The sequence below is a fragment of the Zalophus californianus genome, chromosome 1, assembly GCF_009762305.2.
Source record: "Zalophus californianus isolate mZalCal1 chromosome 1, mZalCal1.pri.v2, whole genome shotgun sequence".
Classification (NCBI taxonomy): domain Eukaryota; kingdom Metazoa; phylum Chordata; class Mammalia; order Carnivora; family Otariidae; genus Zalophus; species Zalophus californianus.
Genome location: NC_045595.1, coordinates 8,435,997 through 8,457,154, shown reverse-complemented (window position 1 = coordinate 8,457,154; position 21,158 = coordinate 8,435,997). Strand labels below are relative to the sequence as shown.

The window sequence follows — 21,158 nt, the reverse complement described above, 5'->3', positions numbered from 1 at the left end:
CTCCCCACAACCCAACTGGGACTCAGGATGGGTGGGCAACTGGTGTGGGCAGAAACCCAGATGCCAGGGGCCTGGAGTCCGTCTGCCCTGTGGTGCTGGACTTCTCTCTGTGGCCCATGCGGCAGCTCAGATGTGAATCAGGCTCTGGTAAGACCCCAGCTGTGGAGCCAGCCTGATGGGGGACAAGGTCTGGGCACCATCTGCAGAAAGCCGCTTCTCCTGAATCCCACCCTTGGCCCATCCCTGGCCCCGTTTACACCTGAGCAAAGCAAGGCAGACAGAGCCTGGTTGGGGGGGGATGGTGTTTATTGTTTTGAGGTCATAGGTCAAGTCACTCATCCCCATCAGGAAGAGAGGCAGACACCCTGGGCGGGGCCGGGGCGCCCAGGGCGGGCGAACTCTTGTATTCCACCTTTGGAGACCGCCGGGGCCTGGGAACGTGGCAGTGCCACCCCCGGCAGGTCACGGAGCTCCACACGGCTCCTGCCCCCATGGGAAGGCTGAACACACCGGGGGGGGGGGGGGGGGGGGGAGGCGGCGGGGGCGGGCCTCGGGCCACAGGCGGCGGGGTGGGTGGGCGGCACCGCCGGTGGGATCTCCATGCCTTGAGGTTCTGGAGCCAGAGAAAGACCAAATGAGAAGACGGAGGCGGAGGCGGACGGGTACGGACAGAAGTGTCCCGCAGACCCTGCTGGCTGCAGCCCCGAGTCGAGGAGGGCGCCTCAGCTCCCTGCCCACCTTGGCGCCCAGCCGGGCTAGAGCTCGTCGTGGTCACCGTCTGCAGGCGTGTCGGGCGGCGGCTCCGGGCAGGCGGCCGGCGTCATCAGCTCCATGAGGTACTCACAGCGGCTGGGCTCCGTGGTGCTGGTCACCACGGTCTCCTTGCCACACAGCAGGCGCACCTGGGATGGGCGGGCAGGGGCTCAGGTGGGCTCAGGTGGGCCTGGGCCCCCACAACACCTGCCCCCCACACCCCCCCGGCACTCACGGTGGTGGAGCGGTTGGGGCCCTGCCAGCAGCCCGTTCCCTGCTCGTACTTCATGGCGCTGAACTTGTCGTGGTCAGGGCCAGCCCACGAGCCCCAGGTGCTGCGGGAGACGGGGTGCTTAGGGTGGGGAGGGTGGGGGGGGCTGGCGGGGCCTGGGGAGCTGGGGGAGTGGGGGTCCAGTCTAAGCCCACTCACCCAAGGCTGGTGGGGGAGCCGCCGAGCTTGGGTTTCTGAGAGACGAGCTTGAAGGGGCAGAGCCGGTAGACGTACCTGTCACAGGAAGGGGAAGGTGGGCAGGGGACACAGGACCCCAGCCTCCTCCGTGCGCCCACACACAGGGCACATAGGCACCTCGAAGTGTGCTGACTGCCCGTGAGCCCACCCCCTCACTCCCCCGTGTCCTCTCCCTGGCCCGGGCAGGGCCCCAGAAGTACGCCCTCCCCGCCCCTGCCCTGCCGGCCCGGTTGGGGGGCGCACTCGTTGGTGGTGAGCTCGTAGCACTGGCTGTACAGGTAGGCAAACTCTCCGTTGGGGCCAAAGTCAAACGAAATCTCCTGCTCCAGGTTCCTGGAAGGGGGGGGCCAAGCCATGAAGGGGCAGCTGGGGATGCCACAGCCTCATTCAGGACCACACAGGGAGGCCCACTCCAGCCACGGAGGGCCACTCAGGGACTGGGCTCAGGCTCCCCACCGTCTGGGGCCCCTCCCTGCAGGAGCCACCCCTGCCTTACAGAGGCAGCCTCGGCAACTCCCCATCACCACCTTCCCCGGGGAGTCAGCTCCGCAGCAGGCCTCCCGCGTGGCAGGTGGGAATGTGGCCCTGCTGTGGCCGCATACCCACCCCCCTACCTGATGGACTCCTCCATGTCCCTCAAGGACCGCTCGGCCTCCTCAAACTTGTTGCGGGCCTCCTGGGCGGCTGGAGGGGGTGGGCAGGGTGGGAGGAGGTCAGAGGCGCCCCAACCCCCATCCCGGAAGGAGAGGGAGGGGCTGCCGCAGATACACTCCGCTTCCCACAGCTCCCCTGCTCTGAGTGAGGACCGGGCCCAGGAAGGCCCCCGACAGCCCCAGGGCAGAACCCCGCCCCCCCCAGGCTCTCCACCCCAGCGGGAGGAGGATCAGGACTCTCGGGGCCTAGCTGGCTCCTCGCCCGCCGGGGTGGCACAAACAAGCAGCAGCCGGAGGCGGCAGGAGGGTCCCTGGGGCACACCCCCCCCCCCCGGGACGGCCCCAACTCCCCAGGCTCACTCAGGGCCAACGCAAGCCCATCTTGGGAAACAAGTGAGACCCGCTTCGAGGGTCCCTGCAGGTGTGGATCACGGGGAGCACAGATTCGGGCAGGGTCCCCTCCCTCCCCCGCCTGGCCCTCACCGTCAATGAAGGCCTGAGTCTGCTCATCGTAGGGTGGCATTTTGTCCTCTTCAGTGGGGCTGGCCGCAGGCTGAGGGGGGGCCAGGGGGGGCGGGGCCTCCTAGGGGGAGGAGGGGCAGAGTCAGCAAGTGCCCCAGCCCCCACCCCGTCACCCCCCGCCGTCCCCCCACCCCCCCCCGCGCCCCGCAAACACACACCTTGGGCTGCTCCCCCTGCACCTGGGAATCTTCCTCCTCCTCCTCCTCCTCCTCCATCTCTTCCTCCTCCTCCTCTTCCTGCTCCTCCTCCTCGTCCACGGGCCGCAAGGGCGCTGGAGACTGCTCCTCCCTGGGCTCTGTCAGGTCAGGCTCAGAAGGCGCAGGTGGGGGGCTAGTGGGCAGCGCCTGGAGGGTGTGCGGGCAGTAGGTGCCACGGGCTCGGTGGTCCATCCCCACCTCCCCCCCACCTCCCCAGGGACTCAAGTCCAAGCTCACACCATCACCCAGCGGGCAGCCTCAGTGTCTCTGCCCCTCTACCCAGCGGGCAGCTGATAGGGGACCCTCCCCGGAGGGGGCCTGGATGACCCCGCTGGCCAGGATGGCCGTGGGCCGGAAGCAGAGGCAGGTCCTTTGTGAGGCACCTGCGGGGGGCAGGGCAGGGAGGGTACTGCATGCCCCCCCCCCCCGCTGACCTCGGAGCGGTACTTGTCCCTGATGGCAGCCCACACGCGGTCATAGAAGGCAGGAGCGTCCGTCTGCACATCTCCCCCGAGCAGGGCCTGTGTGCATGTTGGGGGCAGCGTCAAGGTCGGCGCCTTCACGTGCCCCACCCCGCCCCGTGTGCCCCAGGCACGCTGGAGCAGGGGGGGTGCCCTGACCTGCCCCCCCCTTAGCCAGACCTGGGCGCTGAGGCGGAGCCGCCCCAAGGGGGCAGCACAGGCCTGTGGGAAAGAGGGCGGGCCCCAGAGGAGGGGAGAAGCGGGGGAGCAGGTAGGGCTAAGGGCCTGAGCAGCCAGGAAGAGAAACGGAGAGACAGAGAGGGAGAGGGAGCTCCAGAGCACAAGCACCGGAGGTGGCCGGGCCCTGGGGAAGAGGCAGAGGCCCAGGCGGGGCAGGGAAGGAGCCAGCAGCAGGCAGCCAGCCCCAGCTAGGACAGACAGCCAAGGCCGCCCTCGAGGAGGCCAGAGCAGGGTGGGGGGCACGCACTCGGGAGGGGGCACATGGGGCCAGGTGGGTGGGAAATCTAACCAGGTGCCCCCACGGCACCCGTGTGGGGCCCCCAGGTCCCAAAGGGCAGGGAGGAGAGCTGGACTGCTACCCTCTCGCCTCACCCAGGCAAGGCCCAGTGGCATCAGCCCTGCTGGGCACCCCAGCAGCCCAGGGCCAGCCTGTCCCCCACCCCCTGGCCCTGAGGTCACCCTAGGGCAATGAGACCTCTACAAGTCCCAGGGCAAGCAGAAGGATGGGGTACCTGAGCTTCCCCTTCTGATAGTGCCCCGTCACCGTCGGTGTCCAACTCCGGATGCGTCTGTAGCTCGGTGACCGAGACCCTGCAGGGGCGCAGGGAGAGGTCGGCAGAGCGGTGAGGCCCACTGGCTCTGGGCCCGCTACCTGCTCCCCGCCCCCTTGTCAGGGCCCCTCCCCAGACTCAAAGTGGGAGGGGAGGCAGAAGTTGGGAGAAGGTGAACTCGGGTTGGGGTGTGGGGGGGGGGGCCAGTCCCATCTCCTCCCCTGTCCTGATGACTCCACAGCCCTGAAGGGGCTCAAAGGAGAAACAAAGACTCCATGTTCCCGAAAGCTCACCCTCTACTCGGCCATTAGCCTGGGTCAGCCAGCGAGTTCAGGGGCACAGTGGGATTAAAAGGGGTCTGGCTTTTGTCAAAGTGACCCAGGCCACAGAATAGGCTTGGGAAAGGTAATGGAATCCCCCAGCTACCTCACCTGGCTCCTTGCATGTGGGGGGTTCCCTCATCTACCTTCGGGGTCTTTCTGGGCCTACTTTATACCTGAGTAAGCAGGGGCTCAGTAAGGGGACAGCAAGCTAGTCCCAACCAGATATGGTTTGGAACTAGCTAAGGACCCATGCTGAGGAGGTGGGGCTCAGGCACAGGGTAGGGGGAGGTGGGAGGAGGGAACCCCAGGCCCAGGGCAGGATGGGTAGACTCACGCCCCATCCATATCGTCATCCAGCTCCTGGAAGGCGTTGGCCGCCAGCTCCTGTTCCCGCTGGGCCTTGGAGGCGGCCTGCCGCTCTGTGGAGGGGCCGGCTCCGTCACCCGCCACCCTGAGACCTGCCCCGCCCCGCCCCAACACCCCACGTGTCCCACCATGTGCTTGGCCCTGCAATGGGTGCCGAGTCGAGCCACTGAAGAGCACAGACCAGGGACGGGAGCCAGGAGCTGCCAAAGGCTGGCCAGGGTGGGGGCCAAGGAGGAGGCAAGAAGTGCCAGATAGCGGGGAGACCCCGAAGCGGGGAGTTGAGAGGGTCTGCAGACATGGGGGCTGGGGCTCGAGGACACCCTGGGACTTTGGGTTTGAACAAGCAGAGGGGCTCACAGAGACCGTGCAAGGGTGGGCGGGAGATCACGCATAGGTCGGCCACGTCTGGGAGGCCCCCATGTGAAGCAGCCATGCACCCCAGGTCCGCTCTCCAACACGAAGGTCAGGATGGAGACTGGGGTGGGGTGTGGCCAAGCCAGGAAGGCTTCCTGGGGGCCCAGGGCGGTGCCTCCTCCCCTGGCCTCACCCCCACCTAGTCGGACTGGACGAGAAAGCGGCCACAGCGACTGAGCTCCTGGTGTACATGGAGGCTCCGCTCAGCCATCTCCAACGGGACAAGCAGGGTTCCCTCTGCCATGCTGTGCTTCACCCCCAGGGAGCCCGCCACGTCCCAGAGACCCGGCTGGCTGGCCGAAGGGACCTGCCCGCGGTTCCCCGGCTGGGGAAGGGCAGGGCCAGGGGCAGAGACACAGGATGGGTTAGGAAGCTGGCTTCCATCAGGATGAACAGAGAGAAGAGACCTCCCGATTTCCCAGCACTGGAGGGGAAGGCAGAGCTTGGGGACAGCTGTCTGAGTGGCGGGGCCCCGAGTGTGCTTCTCGGTGGGGAAGTACTGGCTGGACGCCGCCCGGGAAAGCGGGGGAGATAACAAAGTCCAGGGTCTCCCAAGAGCAGTGGAGGGTGGAAGCCAGGGTCTAGGGGCAGAAACAGTCTCTGCTGAGGGAAGGAGGGGAGGCTGCAGATGCCACTGGGGTTCTGGACCGGAGGCCTCCCTGCTCACCCGCCCCCGGGGCCATGAACAGCTTCAGCCTGCCTTCAGGTCCACTTCTCTCCACCCCTGTGCCCCGCCCCCGTCCCACCCAGACCACCGCTTGCCTGGACCAGTGTGGTCAGCTCCTCCCTGGTTTCCTGGTTTCTGTTCCTCCTCTGTTCAGAATCCTCTATGGCTCCCACCTCACTAGGGGTAAAAGCCTAAGTCCCCGCCACGGTCCCCAAGGCCCCGCCCTGTTCTCTCCCCCACACCCCTCCCATTCTCCTCACTCCCTCCCTCCTGCCACACAGCCTCCTTGCTGGGCCTTAAAAACCAGACATGAGGGGGCGCCTGGGTGGCTCAGTTGCTAAGCGTCTGCCTTCGGCTCAGGTCACGGTCCCAGGGTCCTGGGATCAAGCCCCGCATTGGGCTCCCTGCTCTGCGGGAAGCCTGCTTCTCCCTCTCCCACTCCCCCTGCTTCTGTTCCCTCTCTTGCTGTGTCTCTCTCTGTCAAATAATAAATAAAATCTTAAAAAAAAAACAACAACAACAAGACATGAGGCTGCCTCAGGGCCTTTGCACCTGTGTCCTCTGCTTGGCTCACTCCTTCTCTCAGCAGGTAGGGGCTATCTCCATCTTGTTCAGTGCTAAACTACTGGTACCTGGGATGTGCCTGGCACACAGCAGGCACCCCACGAATGCTGGATGAACTACTGGATTACTGATTTTATGAGAAACCAAGGCAGAGAGAGAAAGGGACAAAGAATGCAGCAGGTGCCCAGGGAGATGGAGGAGATCAGCAGTGTAGACTCAGAGATAGGCTGCCTGACTCCCGGTTACCAGCCCAGGGAGTAGCCAGGGCCACACTTCCAAATCCTTCCTGCAATGCCTGGACCCTTAACTAGTCTCGAGGAGGTTTCTGCCCCACCTCGCCCGTCTAGCCTGCTTCCACACGGTGACCCCCACCGGACAGACTGCCAAGGCTCCCGATTTTCCAGAATGGCAGCACAACCTGCCAAAAGCAAGAAAACGCTGGACAAAGCATAAAAAACCATCTTCAACCAACCAAAGTGATGTATGTTGCCAGGGCAAAGAGCAATTCAGGAAGGTTAAAGGACATGGAAGCTCCCGGCAAATCCGGAGGTCTGTGTTGACGAGAATTTGTGAGACAACAGAGAGGGAATCAAAGCCCCAGATGGGGAGAATGGGAAAGCCCCCCCCCAATAAGCTGGGACCTCACCCCAGGGTGGCCCCCTTAAGGAGAAGCTGGACCAGAAATCACCCTGCCTGTGCTCACACCTCCACTCCCACTGCCTGACGGGTTGGAGGGGCCTCCAGCCTTCACTCTGGATTCAGGGGATCCCCCAGTGGTAGTGTTCCCATGTGGCTGGCAGAAAGAACAGCACCTCCTCTCGGAAAAACAATCACTTCTGCTAGGCTGCAGATTATTCCTACAGATGACTTTCGAATACAATGACCAATGCACAGGCGAAGACAATGAGGCACACGGAGGACTAAGGCACCATGATCGAAAGTCAGCAGACACGAGAGCCAACGGGTGTGAGCCTCGCTCCCGGGGCCAGGCGCTGCCCGGCCGGAAGACAAGGGCCGGGCCTGGCCACCCCATGACGTACCCTCCCACCGCTTCTGGTGCTGCTCTTTGGCCTCCTTCTCTGGCTTCTCGGCCTCCTCCTTCACCGTGCGCAGCATCTCCACCTGGTCCTCCAGGGACTTCTTTCCAGCCTGTAGCTCAGCAAGCTTTGCCTGGGTGGGCAAAAGGCAAGGTGCCACCTCTCCTTCTGTTCTGCCTTCTGCCTGGGTGCCATCTCCCCGCCTCTACGCCACAGGGTGGCCACAGGTGACCTCCCCGAAGCACCCACCTCCCTGTGGTTCCCCAGAGCTCACCGGAGAGAACCCTGCACACCTCGGTGTAGCCGCCCTGCCCCGGTCCTGCATAACCAGGCCCCACTGCTCCAGCCCCAGCTGTCCTACCACTATCTCGACCTGTAGGCTCCAACTACCCTGACAACATTTAGATTCCCCAGAGGCTCTCTGCCTTCCATTCTTCGCACATGCCTTCCCTCTGCCCAGAACACTCTGCATGGCTAACTCTGAATTATCCCACAGCTTTCAGCTTAGGTAGAGGCCTTCTCCTCCGGAAGCCGTCCCTGCTTCCTGCCCCCACGGCAGGTGGGAGGAAGAGGGAAGACTGGGCACGAGTCTCCTCTCTGCCTCATAGCCCCAACCCAAACGACCCTTTTTCCAGGGGCCCTGGGTGTCCCTTTGGCAACTGCCCCTCTCAGCGGACAATGCGCCCTTGAGGCAATTCCAGGTCTGTTTCCAGTCTCACACCCACCACACCGCAGCACGTTCTGGGCCTCTGTGGATGTTTCAAGAAGGGACGAGTGTGCTGTGTGGATGGGGCCCCCAGCTGAAGGGTCTTAGACCAAGCCCCGCCACGGGATCATTTTCCTCCTAAGACCTTGGCCCACATCTCAGCCTGGCCTGCTCCCAGGATCCTCCTACTGCCTTCAGGAGCGCAAAACTCACTTGGAGCCAGCCTCACTGCATGGCTCCCTCACTATCTTCTGAATTCAGAGAGGACTTCACTGAGCCTCCCCCCCCCGTGACCTCAAAAGGGGTCTCACCAGCCAGGGCGTGGAGGGGAGAAAGACCCAGAACCTTCCCTGGGCAGAAAAACAGAGCTGAAGCCCTCACGCGGAGAGTCTGGCAGAAGTCCAGGGGCAGTGCTGAGGACTCCGACCCGTCTAACAGCCCAAGGGGGTGGTGGGCAGGGGAGGGAGAAACACATGCCTGGGCACACAACTTCTTCCAGCCCCTGCAGCACTCACCCTACGGAACTAACCCGGCTGCTCTGACAACGTCTTGAGTCCTCCCCCAGAACGGGGAGGTCACATGGTCATCAGCCTCATCTTACAGATGATGGCACCACGGAACCAGCATGCAGAGAGGCGTCCCTCCTGTTCTGGGATGCAGGAGGAGACTCCTCTAAGCCCACTTCAGCAGCCTGCCACCAAGGCCCTGCGCAAGACCTGTGCCGACCACCACCTGGTAACGGCTTAACCAATGACCAAACAGCCAGCGGACGAATGGGTAAACCAAGGCACACACAGGTGGTAACTGGCCCCGGGACTCCACCAGTCAGGGGCAGGTGTCAATCCCAACCAGCCTCACCGGCCTATGACCCCAGGCCTCAGGGCCCAGACTGTCCGGGGTTCAGCCCCACGGGGGTCCCTCACCTGCTTCTCCTCCCGAGCCTTCTTCCAGTCCTCGATGAGGATCTTCTTTAGGCGGAACCCCTCTCGCGTGACCTCTGCCATCTGCTGCAGCGTCTCTCTCTCCTTACGGCCCTTCTCCCTGGGGTGGAGCGAACGCACAAGCACCACCGGGGAGGCCCTTAGGGCTCACAGCTCTGCCTCCTCCAAAAGGGCTCAACCTACCTGCTGCCCACCCCATGTGGGGAAACATGGAGCAAACCCCCCCTCCCCGCACTTCCTCAGAACCCTTATCCCTGTCCCTGAGAGAAGGGACAGCAGAGTTCGCTCACTGTAGGGATCTAAGAGAGGGGCTAGGGAATGCTCGGATGTGGGGCTAGAAGTTGGCTCTCCCCTCCACGAGAAGGCCATCTGATGGATAACTGTGTGGCCCTTGACCCGCCCTGTACCTAAAAAATCTCCCATCAGCTGAGTTTACAAAAGTAGTAGGATTTTCAGCTTCTCTGAAAAACGAATCTAGCTTGGCCACCTGTCTTTGACCACCTGGAGTCAAGGGGCAGGTGTTCCTTTAGATGCCACAATGCTCACCACTCCCTACTGCCTCATGCTCAGCTGCCTTCTGCTGTTTATACCACCTGCCTGGGGGCATTTCAGTTTTCAGGTCCTGCCGCAAGGGCGGAGCAATTCAAAGATCGGAGTCTCAAGTTAAGACAGGCCTGGGTTCAAGTCCTGGCTCCGCTCTGTCCTAACTGGGGGAACCTTGGGGAAAGTCACTTTTTATTCTAAACTTGACTTTCCTCCTCCGCTGAATTGGAAAACAACGGTGCCTGCTTCTGGGCCAGCGATGGAGTGGCCATGTGGTGTTCGTTCACAAGGCACTGGCAGAGTGAGCACTCGACAGACAAGAGAAGAGAGGGGCTTGGTTCACTGGGTGGGGCGAGGCAAGGTCAGGGGCGTGGGGGCGGGGGGGGGGGACACAGCCACACACTTGCAGGTGTTCTCACAGACGATCCCGCTGTTGTATTCATCGGTCCCATCACAGCAGTCTGAGAGCAGAAGCAGGGATGGATCAGACCCGGTGGTGGCTCCTCCCTACTCCCCCCACAGCCCATTTCCCCACCCCCGGTGTGATCTCACTCACCACAAACTCCATCGTTGACCCATCTGGAGGAGATGTACAAGGGCTTGTAGCCAGTGTTGGTGCAGTGGAAGCTGCCGTTGGGACAGGCGGCCGTACCTGCAGGAGGAAGAGTTTTCAGGGTGACCTCAGGCTAACCCATCACACCCACACATGGACAAATCTCCCCGACACGCGTGCACATAGACAGCCCGTGAGGCCCACCAATGCAGAGAAAGGGAAGGAAGGGCAGCTGCACACTCAGGGCCTGAAATAAATCTCTCCAACGTTCTCTCCTGCCTCTCCACACCAAGGCCCTCGGAACAGGGCCCGGCCGACTGCTCCATCCCTTGCCTCCACTTCTGTCTTTGTCTGCCCTTCGACCACACCTTCTCTCCCATCTCTGAGTATTTGCACCTGAGGGCACCTCCATTTTTAGCACACTTCAGGGTTCAGTGGAGCCCTCACTTCCTGACCCCCAGGCTGGGTTCCCCCAGCAGCTGGTGAGCCCTCCTCACCAAACCACTGGCTTCTATGCCTGCTTCCCCCCCATTCAACAGGGAGCCAAGCGAGGGCAGGACTGGGTCTGTCTTGGTCACCACCACACGGGCTGGCATTGCCCCGGCACTCAAAAAACCTCGAATAAATGAATGAATGAATGAATGAAGAATGAATGAATGAACGAACCGAGACTCACCTGGCTCATCTGAGCCATCCTTGCAGTCACAGTAGTCATCATTGACCTGATCAAAAGGGATGGTGGCAGAGCCGTCCAGGCAAGTGAAAGGCTTGGACTCGTCATAGAAGTGATGGTCTGGGACGGAGGTAAGGGGCTCAGTCCAAGGCAAGAAGAGACCCTCGCAGCCCTCACCCAGCAGCTGAGCATTGCCACCTTCCCTACCCAGAGGCCCGGAAACTGAGGCAGAAGGCTCAAAGTATCTATCCCAGGGGCCAAGTCGGGCCCTCCCACACCCTTTCCCCACCTCCAGCCACCTCCAGCTGGCGGACTCACTGGTGAGGGAGACGCCCCGGGGCCTCTTGACCTCCACGGCCCAGCACAGGGGCAGCAGCACCACGAGCAGTAACATCCCGCAGAAGCTCGCAGGCCGGAAACGGGTTCTGGGGGTAGGAAGCCGGCTGCGGGGAGAGGGGCTGTGCACCCACGCTGCGGCAAGAAAGGGATGGCGGGTCAGGGGGAGAGGGCTACTTCCAGCCAAAGGAAGTCACCTCTTCCTCCAGCCAACTGGACTCCTCCATCGCTTCCGGGCAATGGGGGCTCACTCTGCTTCCGACATCGGGGGGTGGGCGGCGGAGGGGGGCTCTCCCCAATCTTGCCCAGAGGGAGTCTCACTTTGCTCATATCAATGGTGGGAAGCTCAAAACCTCCGCTCCCTGCCGGGGGGTGGGGGGGGTAGTGACCTATCCAATTCCCGCCAATTGGCCGAAGGGGTTAACAGTCTCCCATTCTACCGGCGAACACCCTTCAGCTGCCCCCAATAAGAAACTGGGGTGACACCCCCCCCCCGCGCGTTAATTCACCACCTACACGAGGCCGGGGCAAAGGTCAAAATCCACCGCGCCCCCCAGCCCAGCAGCCAACCGCTCCTCCAGAAAAAAGAAAGCGGAAATATGTGGGATCCGTCACTTCCGGCATCACGCCGCGCGTGCGGAGCGGCGACCCAAGGGTGCCATGTTGGGAGTGGCAAATGGGGGAGGGGGTGGGCGGGAACCCAGGCGGCCATCTTGGATAGGACTGTGAAGCCCTGGAGGGGATCGTTCTGATGGTTCGCGCTTAATGGCGGCGCTCGGTTCCTCCATCTTGGGAGTGGCAGGCTCAGCAGCCGGAAAAGAAGGTTCCTGAAAAATGCCCTGGAAACCCAGCGGAGTGGTGGTGGTGTTGGGGCGGTGCTTTAAAAAAAAAAAAGTAGGGGGTGCCTGGCTGCTTCAGTCCAGGAGCGGGACTCTTGATCTTGGGGTTGCGGGTTCGAGCCCCATATTGGGTGTAGAGGTTACTCAAAAATAAAATCTTAAAAAAAAGTAGGGGCGCCTGGCTGGTTCCGACTTAGACCGTGTGACTCGTGATCTCAGTATTGTGGGTTCCAACCCCACCTTGGGTGTAGAGGTTACTCAAAAAAAAAAAAAAAAAAAAAAAAGATGAGCACGTGACTCCAAAGTGCCCTCCTCCCAATATCCAGCAGAGAGGCTTGGCCGGCCCGCAATTGGGCCGCCCCTCTGCCCAGCGTTAGCCAATGAAAGCGGTGGTGTGGAACGCGGGTGGTTTCCATGGGAGCCCTGGAAGAAGGAGGGGTCAGAGGTTACCCAGCAACCGGGAGATGCTGCGAGGCCCCGCCAAGCGGTCGGAAAGTGCATTCTCCCAGAACCCGGGGAATCCGCGCTGACGGATCCAGGACAGAGGCAATTGCTATTTGCCACCCTAATCCCTAGGGACCCTAGGCCCCAACCCAGTCATGACGTCTCCCCTGTGCTGGGCGGCCTCCACCAACATCCCGACTTCTCAGGACCAGGTTTCAACCTCCACCAAGGTCAAGGGCAGTCAGACTAAGGCTCAGCACCACCACTCCCAAGTGAAGGGTGTGGCCCGGGCCTGGCTCCCACTGCATTCCAAGGCTGGACACCTCCATGCTCGCAAGGGGAAGTCCGCCGTGCACACGCAGGTGGCAGAGTTACAAAGGAAGATTCAGCTGTTGGGTAAGATGTCTTGAAAGGGCACAAAGAATCAGGACAGGGGTCAACGGTGTCCTTCCAGCCCTCCGACCCCAGGCACGGTGGACAAGGGCCTTCCACCGGCCTTCATCCAGGTGACCTGTTTCTGGAGGCAAAAACTCATACTTGTGTGTGGTTTTCCTCATCTCTCTTATGAAATCTTTCGTGGGCTCAGAACCAACTAAACTGTGTTTCATACTTTTGTGTAATTTCAACTCTTCTACCACGCTTGGGGGGGGGGGAGGGGTAAAGAGCAGAGATTCTAGAGCCAGATTTTCTGGGTTCAAATCTTGGCTCTGCTCTGTATAAACTGTTTGATCTTAGGGGACTATGAGTAGCCTAATTGCTCTCAGTTTCTCTATTCGTAAAATGGGGATAATAACACTACAACCCCATAGGTAGTTGAAATGTATAAAGTGCTTAGAACAGTGACTGGCACATAGTAAAGCACTATAAAGTGCAAACCGATGTTTCTCAATGGAAGAGGGCCATTTTGCTCCCCAGTGGACATTTGGCAACGTTTGCAGACATTTTTGATGGTAACATTGTTGGGGAGGGAGGGGTGTGATACTGGTCTTCTAGTGGGCAGAGGCCAGGGATGCCGCTCAACATCTGACAATTCATGGGATAGCTCAAAACAAATAATTATCCATCCCAAATACCAGTCATGCCAAGGTTGGGAAATTCTGATGTGAACCATTACGAGACCTGTTTCGTTATTACTAGAAAGTAATCTTGCACAGTAGCTAAAGGTATGGGCTCGGGAATCAGACTTCTTGTGGTCTTGAACAATCCAATTAGCCTGAGCCTCATTCTCCTCGTCTGTAAATGGGTATGATATGGATATGTACCTGTTGACATATGGTATTTGAGACCTGGAAAGTTCTTTGTCCAGCACTGAGTATATAATAAATGCTCAAACTGTTGTTATAATATGAAGTCAATGATAACAAAAACAGCTTCCCTCTGGAGAGCCCCCAACCCCCTATGACACTCTGCTTGTGTACCTCGCATGACCGCAGAGGGTGACCGGAAGGCCTTTTACGAGAGCACCCAGTGGAACATCAAGAAGAATCAGGAGACCATCAACCAGCTCCATGAGGAGACCAGGGTGCTGCAAGTACAGCTGACGGACCTGCTCCAGGTGAGGGTGCTGAAGCAGGCGAAGGGTTTCCAGGAGTCAGGGCAGCATCCCCAGGGGGCAGGGCACTGCCTCGGGTCGGGGTAGTCCGGGCGAGCGGTGACTGGGCTCCTCTCCTTGCAGGGGGATGAGAAAGTGGTCCAGGCAGTGATTCGGGAGTGGAAGTCAGAGACGCCATCCCTGAAGAACAGAACAGGACAGGTTTGTGCCACCCCACTCCACTGACCCTCCCCTTTCATTTCCAGCTTGTGTCCCTTCCCCGCTGGACTCCCTGGCTCATCTCACCGTCTCGAATCCTTTCTCCCCACCAGCTGGCGTTCACGTATTCGCTCAACTAATCTTTATCACACACTGACTGTGTTAGGCATGGTATTCGGTATTGGTGACTGTGTAGTCAAAAAAAGAAAAGAGAAGAGAAAAAAACAGACCAATCTCCACTGCCCAAACTTCATATCCTAGTGGGGAAAAGAGAATGAAGGAAAACAAAAACACCAAGAACAAATGCAGAAACAAAGGAATTTCCAGTAGTGACGAGAAATGAAGAAAGTAGATAGATAGGGGCAGAGGTTTGCATCTTATTTTTTTTAAAGGTTTATTAACTTACTTGAGAGAGAGAGTACACAAGCACGAGCGGGGGGGGTGCAGAGGGAGAGGGGAAGCAGACACCCCACTGAGCAGGGAGCCCGATGTGGGGCTCCATCCCAGGACCCCGAGGTCGTGACCTGAGCCGAAGGCAGACACTCAACCAACTGAGCCACCCAGGCGCCCCAAGGGGTTTGCACTTTAGATTGGGGTGGAAGTGGGGAGTGAGCAAAGCCCCTTCTCTCTAAGAAGTTGATATTTGAGCTGAGAATGAGACAGGCAGGAAATGATTTGAGGAAAAGCGATCCAGGCAGAGGGAACAGCAAGTGCAAAGTCCCTGAGGTAGAAAAAAGGGAGTAGAGTGTTGGAGACACAGGCCTGGCCAGTGTGGCTGGATGGGAGTGCATGAGCGGGGCTCTGTAGGAGATGGGGTCAGGAGGGTCAGCAAGGGGGCACTTGGGTGGCTCAATGGGTTAAGCCTCTGACTACAGTTCAGGTCAGGATCTCGGGGTCCTAGAGTTGAGCTCTGCATCGAGCCCTGGAGTCTGCTTGTCCCTCTGCCCCTCCCACTCATGCTCTCTTTCTCAAATAAATAAATACAATCTTTAATTAAAAAAAAAGAGGGGCGCCTGGGTGGCTCAGTTGGTTAAGCGTCTGCCTTCGGCTCAGGTCATGATCCTGGAGTCCTGGGATCGAGTCCCACATCGGGCTCCCTGCTCAGCAGGGAGTCTGCCTCTCCCTCTGACCCTCTTCCCTCTCGTGCTCTCTCTCTCTCATTCTCTCTCTCTCAAATAAATAAATAAAATCTTTAAAAAAAAAAAAAAGAGGGTCAGCAGGGAGGGGCTGAACCTTCCAGCAGGCTTAGCTGGCCAAGACGAAGAGTTCAGATTTTATGACGTGAAGTGTGAGGAAGAAGTGGGAAGTCAGGTGGAGGTCCTCCAGGTGAAGATGGTGTTGGCTGCACTAGACAAAAGTGGTGGAAATAGGAAGAACGAGGTAGCTCTGGGAAAAACTTTGAAACGGAACAAAGCATTGCTAACGAATTGGATGTAGGTGGGATGGAAGAAGAAAAGGTGAGGAGGACATCGAGCTTTTGGACTTGAGCATCAGGAAGGATGAAGCTGCTGTGTGCTGGCATGGAGAAGATTCAAGGAGGGCAGACTTGGGGAAAGATCATGGACTCAATTTTGCACATAATGATTTTGAGGTTCCTGTGGAGACGCCTGGAAGGTGGTGTAGATATGGGTATATGAGCCTGTAGTTCCGGGCGTTGGGGTGGGGGGTGGGTAAATTTGGATGTTTTCAGCTCTGGTGAGTTTTCAAACCCAGAGCCTAGATAGGTCCATCAAGGGGGTGGGTGTGAACAGAGGTGAGAAGCGCCTGAGGCTGGCCAAGGAAATGGAGAAGGGGCAGCCAGGGTGGAAAATTGGGGATTGGGGCATCAGCCGGGTCAGATGCCGCTGAGCCCAGGGAGATGAGAAACAAGATATGGGAGAAGAAGGGGAGGAAGGCTTAGGTGGGGGGGTTCAGGCTGCCGCTTGGGCTCGCCTCCCTCCAGCAGGCCCTGGAGCACCTGGACCACCGGCTGAGTGAGAAGGTGAAGCAGCTGGACGTGCTGCGGCACCAGGTGGGGGTGCGGCAGAAGTGGCTGGACGAGCTCCAGCTGCGGTACAGCCTCCGCGACCTGGAGATGGCAGAAGCGCAAAATGGCAACACAGAGGTGGCCAAGGTGAGGCGGTTGAGGAGGGGTGGGGGCTGGGGGCGGAGATCCTGGGGAGAATTTGAGAGGGGAGGGGACTCAGCCCAGCCTTGCTTCCCTCTAGACCATGCGGAACCTGGAGAACCGCCTGGAGAAGGCCCGGATGAAGGCGGAAGAGGCCGAACACATTACCAATGTGTACCTGCAACTCAAGGCCTATCTCCAGGTAGGGACCAGGGAGGCTTGGGGGTGGGGTGGAGGCCAGTGGGAGGGCCAGCCTGCCGAGGGACATCGGTCAGAGGCCTGTCCCACCCCCCCCCATCCCCATCCCCCAGGAGGAGAGCCTTCACTTGGAAAACCGGCTGGACTTCATGGAGGCCGAGGTGGTGAGGGCAAAACGCGAGCTAGAGGAGCTGCAAGTGGTGAACCAGGAGGCGTTAAACGCCCGGGATATCGCCAAGGTGCCAGCCTGCCAGGCCCTGGGGTTCCTGCCCAGACGCCGTGGTCTCCTCCTGGCCCCAGAATCTGAACCCCAGCTGTCCCCAAGCTCCTCCCGCCTATCTCCCAGGACCCCGCAGCCTGGCCCAGCTGTCTGAAGTTGGGCTGGCTGCTCCGGCCCTGAGCCTCGGTAGGTACCAGCTGGTCCTGCTGTCCTCCCGGCCCTTCCTCCAGAACCAGCTGCAGTATCTGGAGGAGACCGTGTTCCGAGAGCGCAAGAAGCGTGAGCGCTACATAACCGAGTGCAAGAAGCGCGCGGAAGAGAGGAAGCTGCAGAACGAACGCATGGAGCGCAAGGTGGGCGTACCCAGGGGTGCCGGGGTGCAACTCCAGCCCGCCGCAGCCGAGACCTGGCCCTGCCGGTCTGGCCGCACCCCTGCGTCGAGCAATACCCTAGACCTTCCCGGCTCTTAACATTTCTCTGGACTCGCCCCCACCTCCGCTTGATGCCCAGGGCTCCTCCCCCTTCCCTGACCCCGCCCTCCCGCCATCAGTTTTCCTTGTTTGGAGGAGCCTCCAGACCGCCCCTCACTCACCGGTCATCCCCATCCATCCCCACCTGATGACCACACCGCCTCCTAAATCTGATCCTGCCTCTAGCCCGCCCCTTACTCGAGGCCACGCCTCCTCCCTTGACCCCGCCTCTTTGTCCTGCCTTGAGGCTGCCCATCGCTGACCAACCCTTTCCTGCTCTCCTGACCCCAAGCCTTTACCCTGGCTCCCCAGGCGGGCCCCCCCCTCCCGGCCCCCTGTCCTGCTACCCCTCTCTGGCCTCTACCCTAAATCCTTGCCTGAGAGCTGACTCCCACCCCGACCTCAACCTGTGAGCAGACCCAGCGTGAGCACATGCTGCTGCAGTCCGACGATTCGACCCAGGACAGCCTGTGCGCCAAAGAGGAGCTGAGGCGGCGCTGGAGCATGTACCAGACTGAGATGCTTTTTGGCAAGGTCAAGGACGCCACCGGCGTGGCCGAAACCCACGTGAGTGCTGCCCTCTAGTTCCGCTCAAACTGAGTCCAGGCCATTGAAGCCAACACACCCAGCCTCCCCTTTCTGCTGGCTCAGTTCCTCAGCACACAAACCTGCTCTATTCGTAGAAGACACTCCTCCCTCCTCCAGTTATTGCCCCGTCTTTCTGCTGCTCCTCACAGCAAAACCCACACGAGCTATCTACCCTCGCCATCAGTCCCTCTCCTGTTCCCTCTTATGCGGGTGCTAACTTCCTTGGTGTGTCAGCTCTGTGAGAACTGCGAGTTTGGTCTCTCCTGTGTCTCCAGTCCCTGTAACATGGTCTGGGGCACAGTAGACTGCCCAGTGCCGCTCTCAGACCCTGACAAGCCGGGCCCCTGCCCTGGGTCCTGTGCTTTGCAGCGTTTTCCTTGCAATTTGCTAAGACCTTCATGTTTCCCGCTGGCGGATACTGATCCCACTGGACCCCAGTCCAGTTTCTCCCCTTTGGGCACTCTCCCACTGCTACTTCTCCCATAGGGTAACCCCGGACGAGTTCTGGGACTCCGGGCTAGGGGGTCATCTGGGGCACTGTGGCCCAGCACCTTTCCCGAAATTGGCCTGGTGGGCAGAGTGCTCCCGAGATTGGCGATATTTCCTCAGTGGGTTGGGCGAGATTCACCGTCACAAGGTGGAGGGCAGGCTGATTTTGGAAAGCAACGATGCTCACTGCTACCCTGCACCACATGACGATTTGGGCTGATTGAAATTCCTTATATGGACAAGGGCCCTGCAAAAATTATGTCGGGGGCTGCACATCCTTGAGGCAGCTCTGAGTCTGACTCCCAGAGTCCCTAAACATCATCACTGCACAGAAGCCAACCAGCTTAGGCCATCTGCCCTGCGTGCCCAGGGGAAAGGAAGAGGGGGTGCACGCAGGCCTGCCCAGGCCTCCCTCTGACTGGGGCTGGGGGGCCTGCAGGCGGTGGTGAGGCGGTTCCTGGCGCAGGGCGACACCTTCACGCATTTGGAGACGCTCAAGAGCGATAACGAGCAGTCGCTGCTCAGGCTGAGGCAAGAGAAGCAGCGGTTGCAGCGCGAGCTGGAAGACCTCAAGTACTCAGGGGAGGCCACGATTGTGAGGTGAGGCCCCGGTGCCCAAGGGAGAGATTGCCCCCCCCAGCCCCCCACCCCCGCTCGGAGGCGCTCCAGTGGTGACCTCCCCGCTGCCTGTAGTCAGCAGAAGCTGCAAGCTGAGTTGCAGGAGCGCCTTAAGGCGGAAGAGCAGCGGCGCACTGAGGCACAGGATCAGCTGGAACGTGCCAGGCGGGCGATACAAATGACCAAGGAGGGCCTTGAACACCTGGCCGGCAAGCTGAACCACATCACACTAGTAGGCCTCACCCCCAGGAAGCTCAGCCCAGAGCCTCCCACAGCCCAAGGGGGGTGGGGGGTTCCTGGCCCTACTCAAGGAGACCAACCCTCTGCCCTGTCCAGGATGCCAGAGGCCCGCCTACACTCCTCTCCACCCCATGTCCCTGCGGGGAAACCCCGTTACTTCTCAAGGGGCTCAGGACTTCAGAGACCCTGTTCCAGCTTCACGGAAATGTCCCACCTTGCCTCCCCGCTCCAAACCTCAGAGACCCTACTGCAATACTTGGGCGGCCTGAGACAGGCGGAGCCCCACCCTGGCCGCAGCAGAGTCCCATTTCTTCCGACAGTCATCCCCGAAATGAGTTATTACCCCCTTTCCCCACTAAAACCCTTCGTTCCACCCAGTGTCCTCTGTCTCTAAGTTCAGAGGCCCCGCCCCACAAGGGATAGAACCAACCCTGTTGGTGGTCCCTCACCTTCGAAAGCCTAGCTCACCGGACGGGGGGCGGGGGGGGTAAAGTCCCGCCCCCGGTGGAACACGCCCCAGGGGCCCGCCTCCTCCGGGATGACTCGGCTCCGCCCCCGCCGCAGGTGGACGGCCGCTTCGCCGGAAAGGTGCTGGATCCCCAGGCAGCTGACTATCTGCCAGACCTGCTGGGCCTCGTGGAAGAAAAGCTTCTGAAGCTGCAGGCACAACTCGAAAGCCACGACGTGCCAGACATGCTGCGCCATCTCGCCGACCAGGAGGTGCGAGTACAGCCAGAGGGCGGGGCTGAGGATGCCGGGGCTGGGGCAGAAAACCGGGGAGCCGGGGCCACCCCTTGGGAGAGGAGGGAGGCGGCCTATGGGTGGGAAATGAGCTTTAGGGACAACGTGTGAGGTTTGAGGAGCCAGGAGAGCTTCCAGAGGGTCCGCACGGCCAGTGGGCAGGGCTGGGGATTGTGTGCTGGCGGGAGTGGGGGGTGGGGGGCGGAATCAAGGGGCGGGACCCCAGAGATCAGGGGCGGTCTTACGGGTCAAAGGGGCGGGGCTGGGTATCCGGGAGCGCTCTAAGAACGAGTAATTCAGCTGGCCTCGAGAAAAACTAAACTGGAGGAGTGGGCAGAGGTGTCACGTGGAATCAGGGTCTATCCTAGAATGGGCTAAGGAGGAGGGGATACAGGACTTCCCTGCAGCCTCTACCCCACCCACTCTCTTGGTTCCCGCTCCCTCTCTCCCCCAGTTCTACTCCACCCTGGAGGGGAAACTGCCCGTGCACAACACCCGCATCGCCCTGCCCCTTGCCAGTCTCAAGGACAAGTTCTTCGGTCAGTACGGTCAGGGAGAAGAGGCGGGGCTGGGGGCCCAAGCCAACCGACGGAAAGTGGTCTGAGGCCTGGCGTGGGGCCAGTTTGGGGGGTGGGGCCGAGTTCGGGCCGGGGGGGGGGGGGTGGTAAAGGCTGGGAAGGGAAATCTGAGCCAAGAATGGGAACCCGGATCCCCGCATTGCCCTGCGCAGACGAAGAGGAGAGTGAGGACGAAGACAACGACGTGGTGAGCCGTGCGGCGCTTAAGATTCGTTCCCAGAAATTAATCGAATCCCGCAGCAAGAAACGCAGTCGCTCGAAGAAGACCTAGACTCACCCTTGCGTCCACCTGGCGCTTCCGGGCCCCTGCGGAGCTCCCAACCCCTCTGGGTCCAGCCTCAGGCTCACGGGCCCCTTCAAGGGCTAAACGCAGGCGGGACAACGGAGCAGAACGGGCAGTGGCGCCCGGAGTAGAGAAGGGGGCCGGGCCACCGGATGTTCCCACAGTAAATCTTCCAAGGCGAGCCTGTGCTGGCCTCAGAATCGCGCAATAAAGGTCACCAACCAGCCCCCTGCGTATTTGCCTCTCCTTGACCCTGCACCTCTGCAAAGACAGCTGCCCCTAAAATCCAGGGCCCAGGCTCCACCTTCTCTGACCTGGGGAGTAAGGACTTCCCATCAGCTGCGGACACAGATTGAACACCCACACGTCCAGGATAATAAGAGTTACTCCCACACCTGGAGTGAAACAGCCCTCCCCATTTGAGGACAGGGTACTCTTCTCCCCGGGACGCAGACTGGCCCCGCACTTAGCTACACACACTAGCACACCCCCACCTGGAGACACAGAAAAGAACCCTTCTCTGGGGGAGAGAGGTGTCCTTTCTCCTGGGCACAGATTGATAGACGCCTGCAGGGAGAGCCGGGACCTCACCTCCGTGGGCCTGGGCTGGGCGCTGGGGTCCCC

The 21,158-nt window shown here is 60.4% G+C and overlaps 2 protein-coding genes across 2 annotated transcripts; one reads left to right on the top strand and one right to left on the bottom strand.

Moving 5' to 3' along the window:
- Positions 1 to 290: 290 nt before the first annotated feature.
- PRKCSH (protein kinase C substrate 80K-H) lies at positions 291 to 11,574 on the bottom strand. The gene is made up of 18 exons (XM_027587209.2): positions 11,486 to 11,574; positions 10,952 to 11,104; positions 10,637 to 10,753; positions 9,964 to 10,059; positions 9,811 to 9,868; positions 8,847 to 8,964; positions 7,221 to 7,350; positions 4,504 to 4,588; positions 3,808 to 3,886; positions 3,029 to 3,115; positions 2,556 to 2,741; positions 2,359 to 2,458; positions 1,837 to 1,906; positions 1,466 to 1,555; positions 1,184 to 1,258; positions 989 to 1,088; positions 739 to 902; positions 291 to 613 (listed from the first exon to the last, which is right to left on the bottom strand). The coding sequence occupies exons 2-17, from the start codon at positions 11,025 to 11,027 to the stop codon at positions 756 to 758; spliced, it is 1,614 nt and encodes a 537-aa protein (XP_027443010.1). The 5' UTR covers positions 11,028 to 11,104; positions 11,486 to 11,574; the 3' UTR covers positions 291 to 613; positions 739 to 755.
- A 327-nt stretch (positions 11,575 to 11,901) lies between these two features.
- CCDC151 (coiled-coil domain containing 151) lies at positions 11,902 to 20,578 on the top strand. Its single transcript, XM_027587208.2, has 13 exons — positions 11,902 to 12,648; positions 13,686 to 13,807; positions 13,928 to 14,005; positions 15,945 to 16,115; positions 16,210 to 16,311; positions 16,421 to 16,546; positions 16,758 to 16,880; positions 17,415 to 17,564; positions 18,514 to 18,674; positions 18,768 to 18,924; positions 19,497 to 19,652; positions 20,128 to 20,212; positions 20,404 to 20,578. The coding sequence occupies exons 1-13, from the start codon at positions 12,408 to 12,410 to the stop codon at positions 20,520 to 20,522; spliced, it is 1,791 nt and encodes a 596-aa protein (XP_027443009.1). The 5' UTR covers positions 11,902 to 12,407; the 3' UTR covers positions 20,523 to 20,578.
- Positions 20,579 to 21,158: the final 580 nt, after the last annotated feature.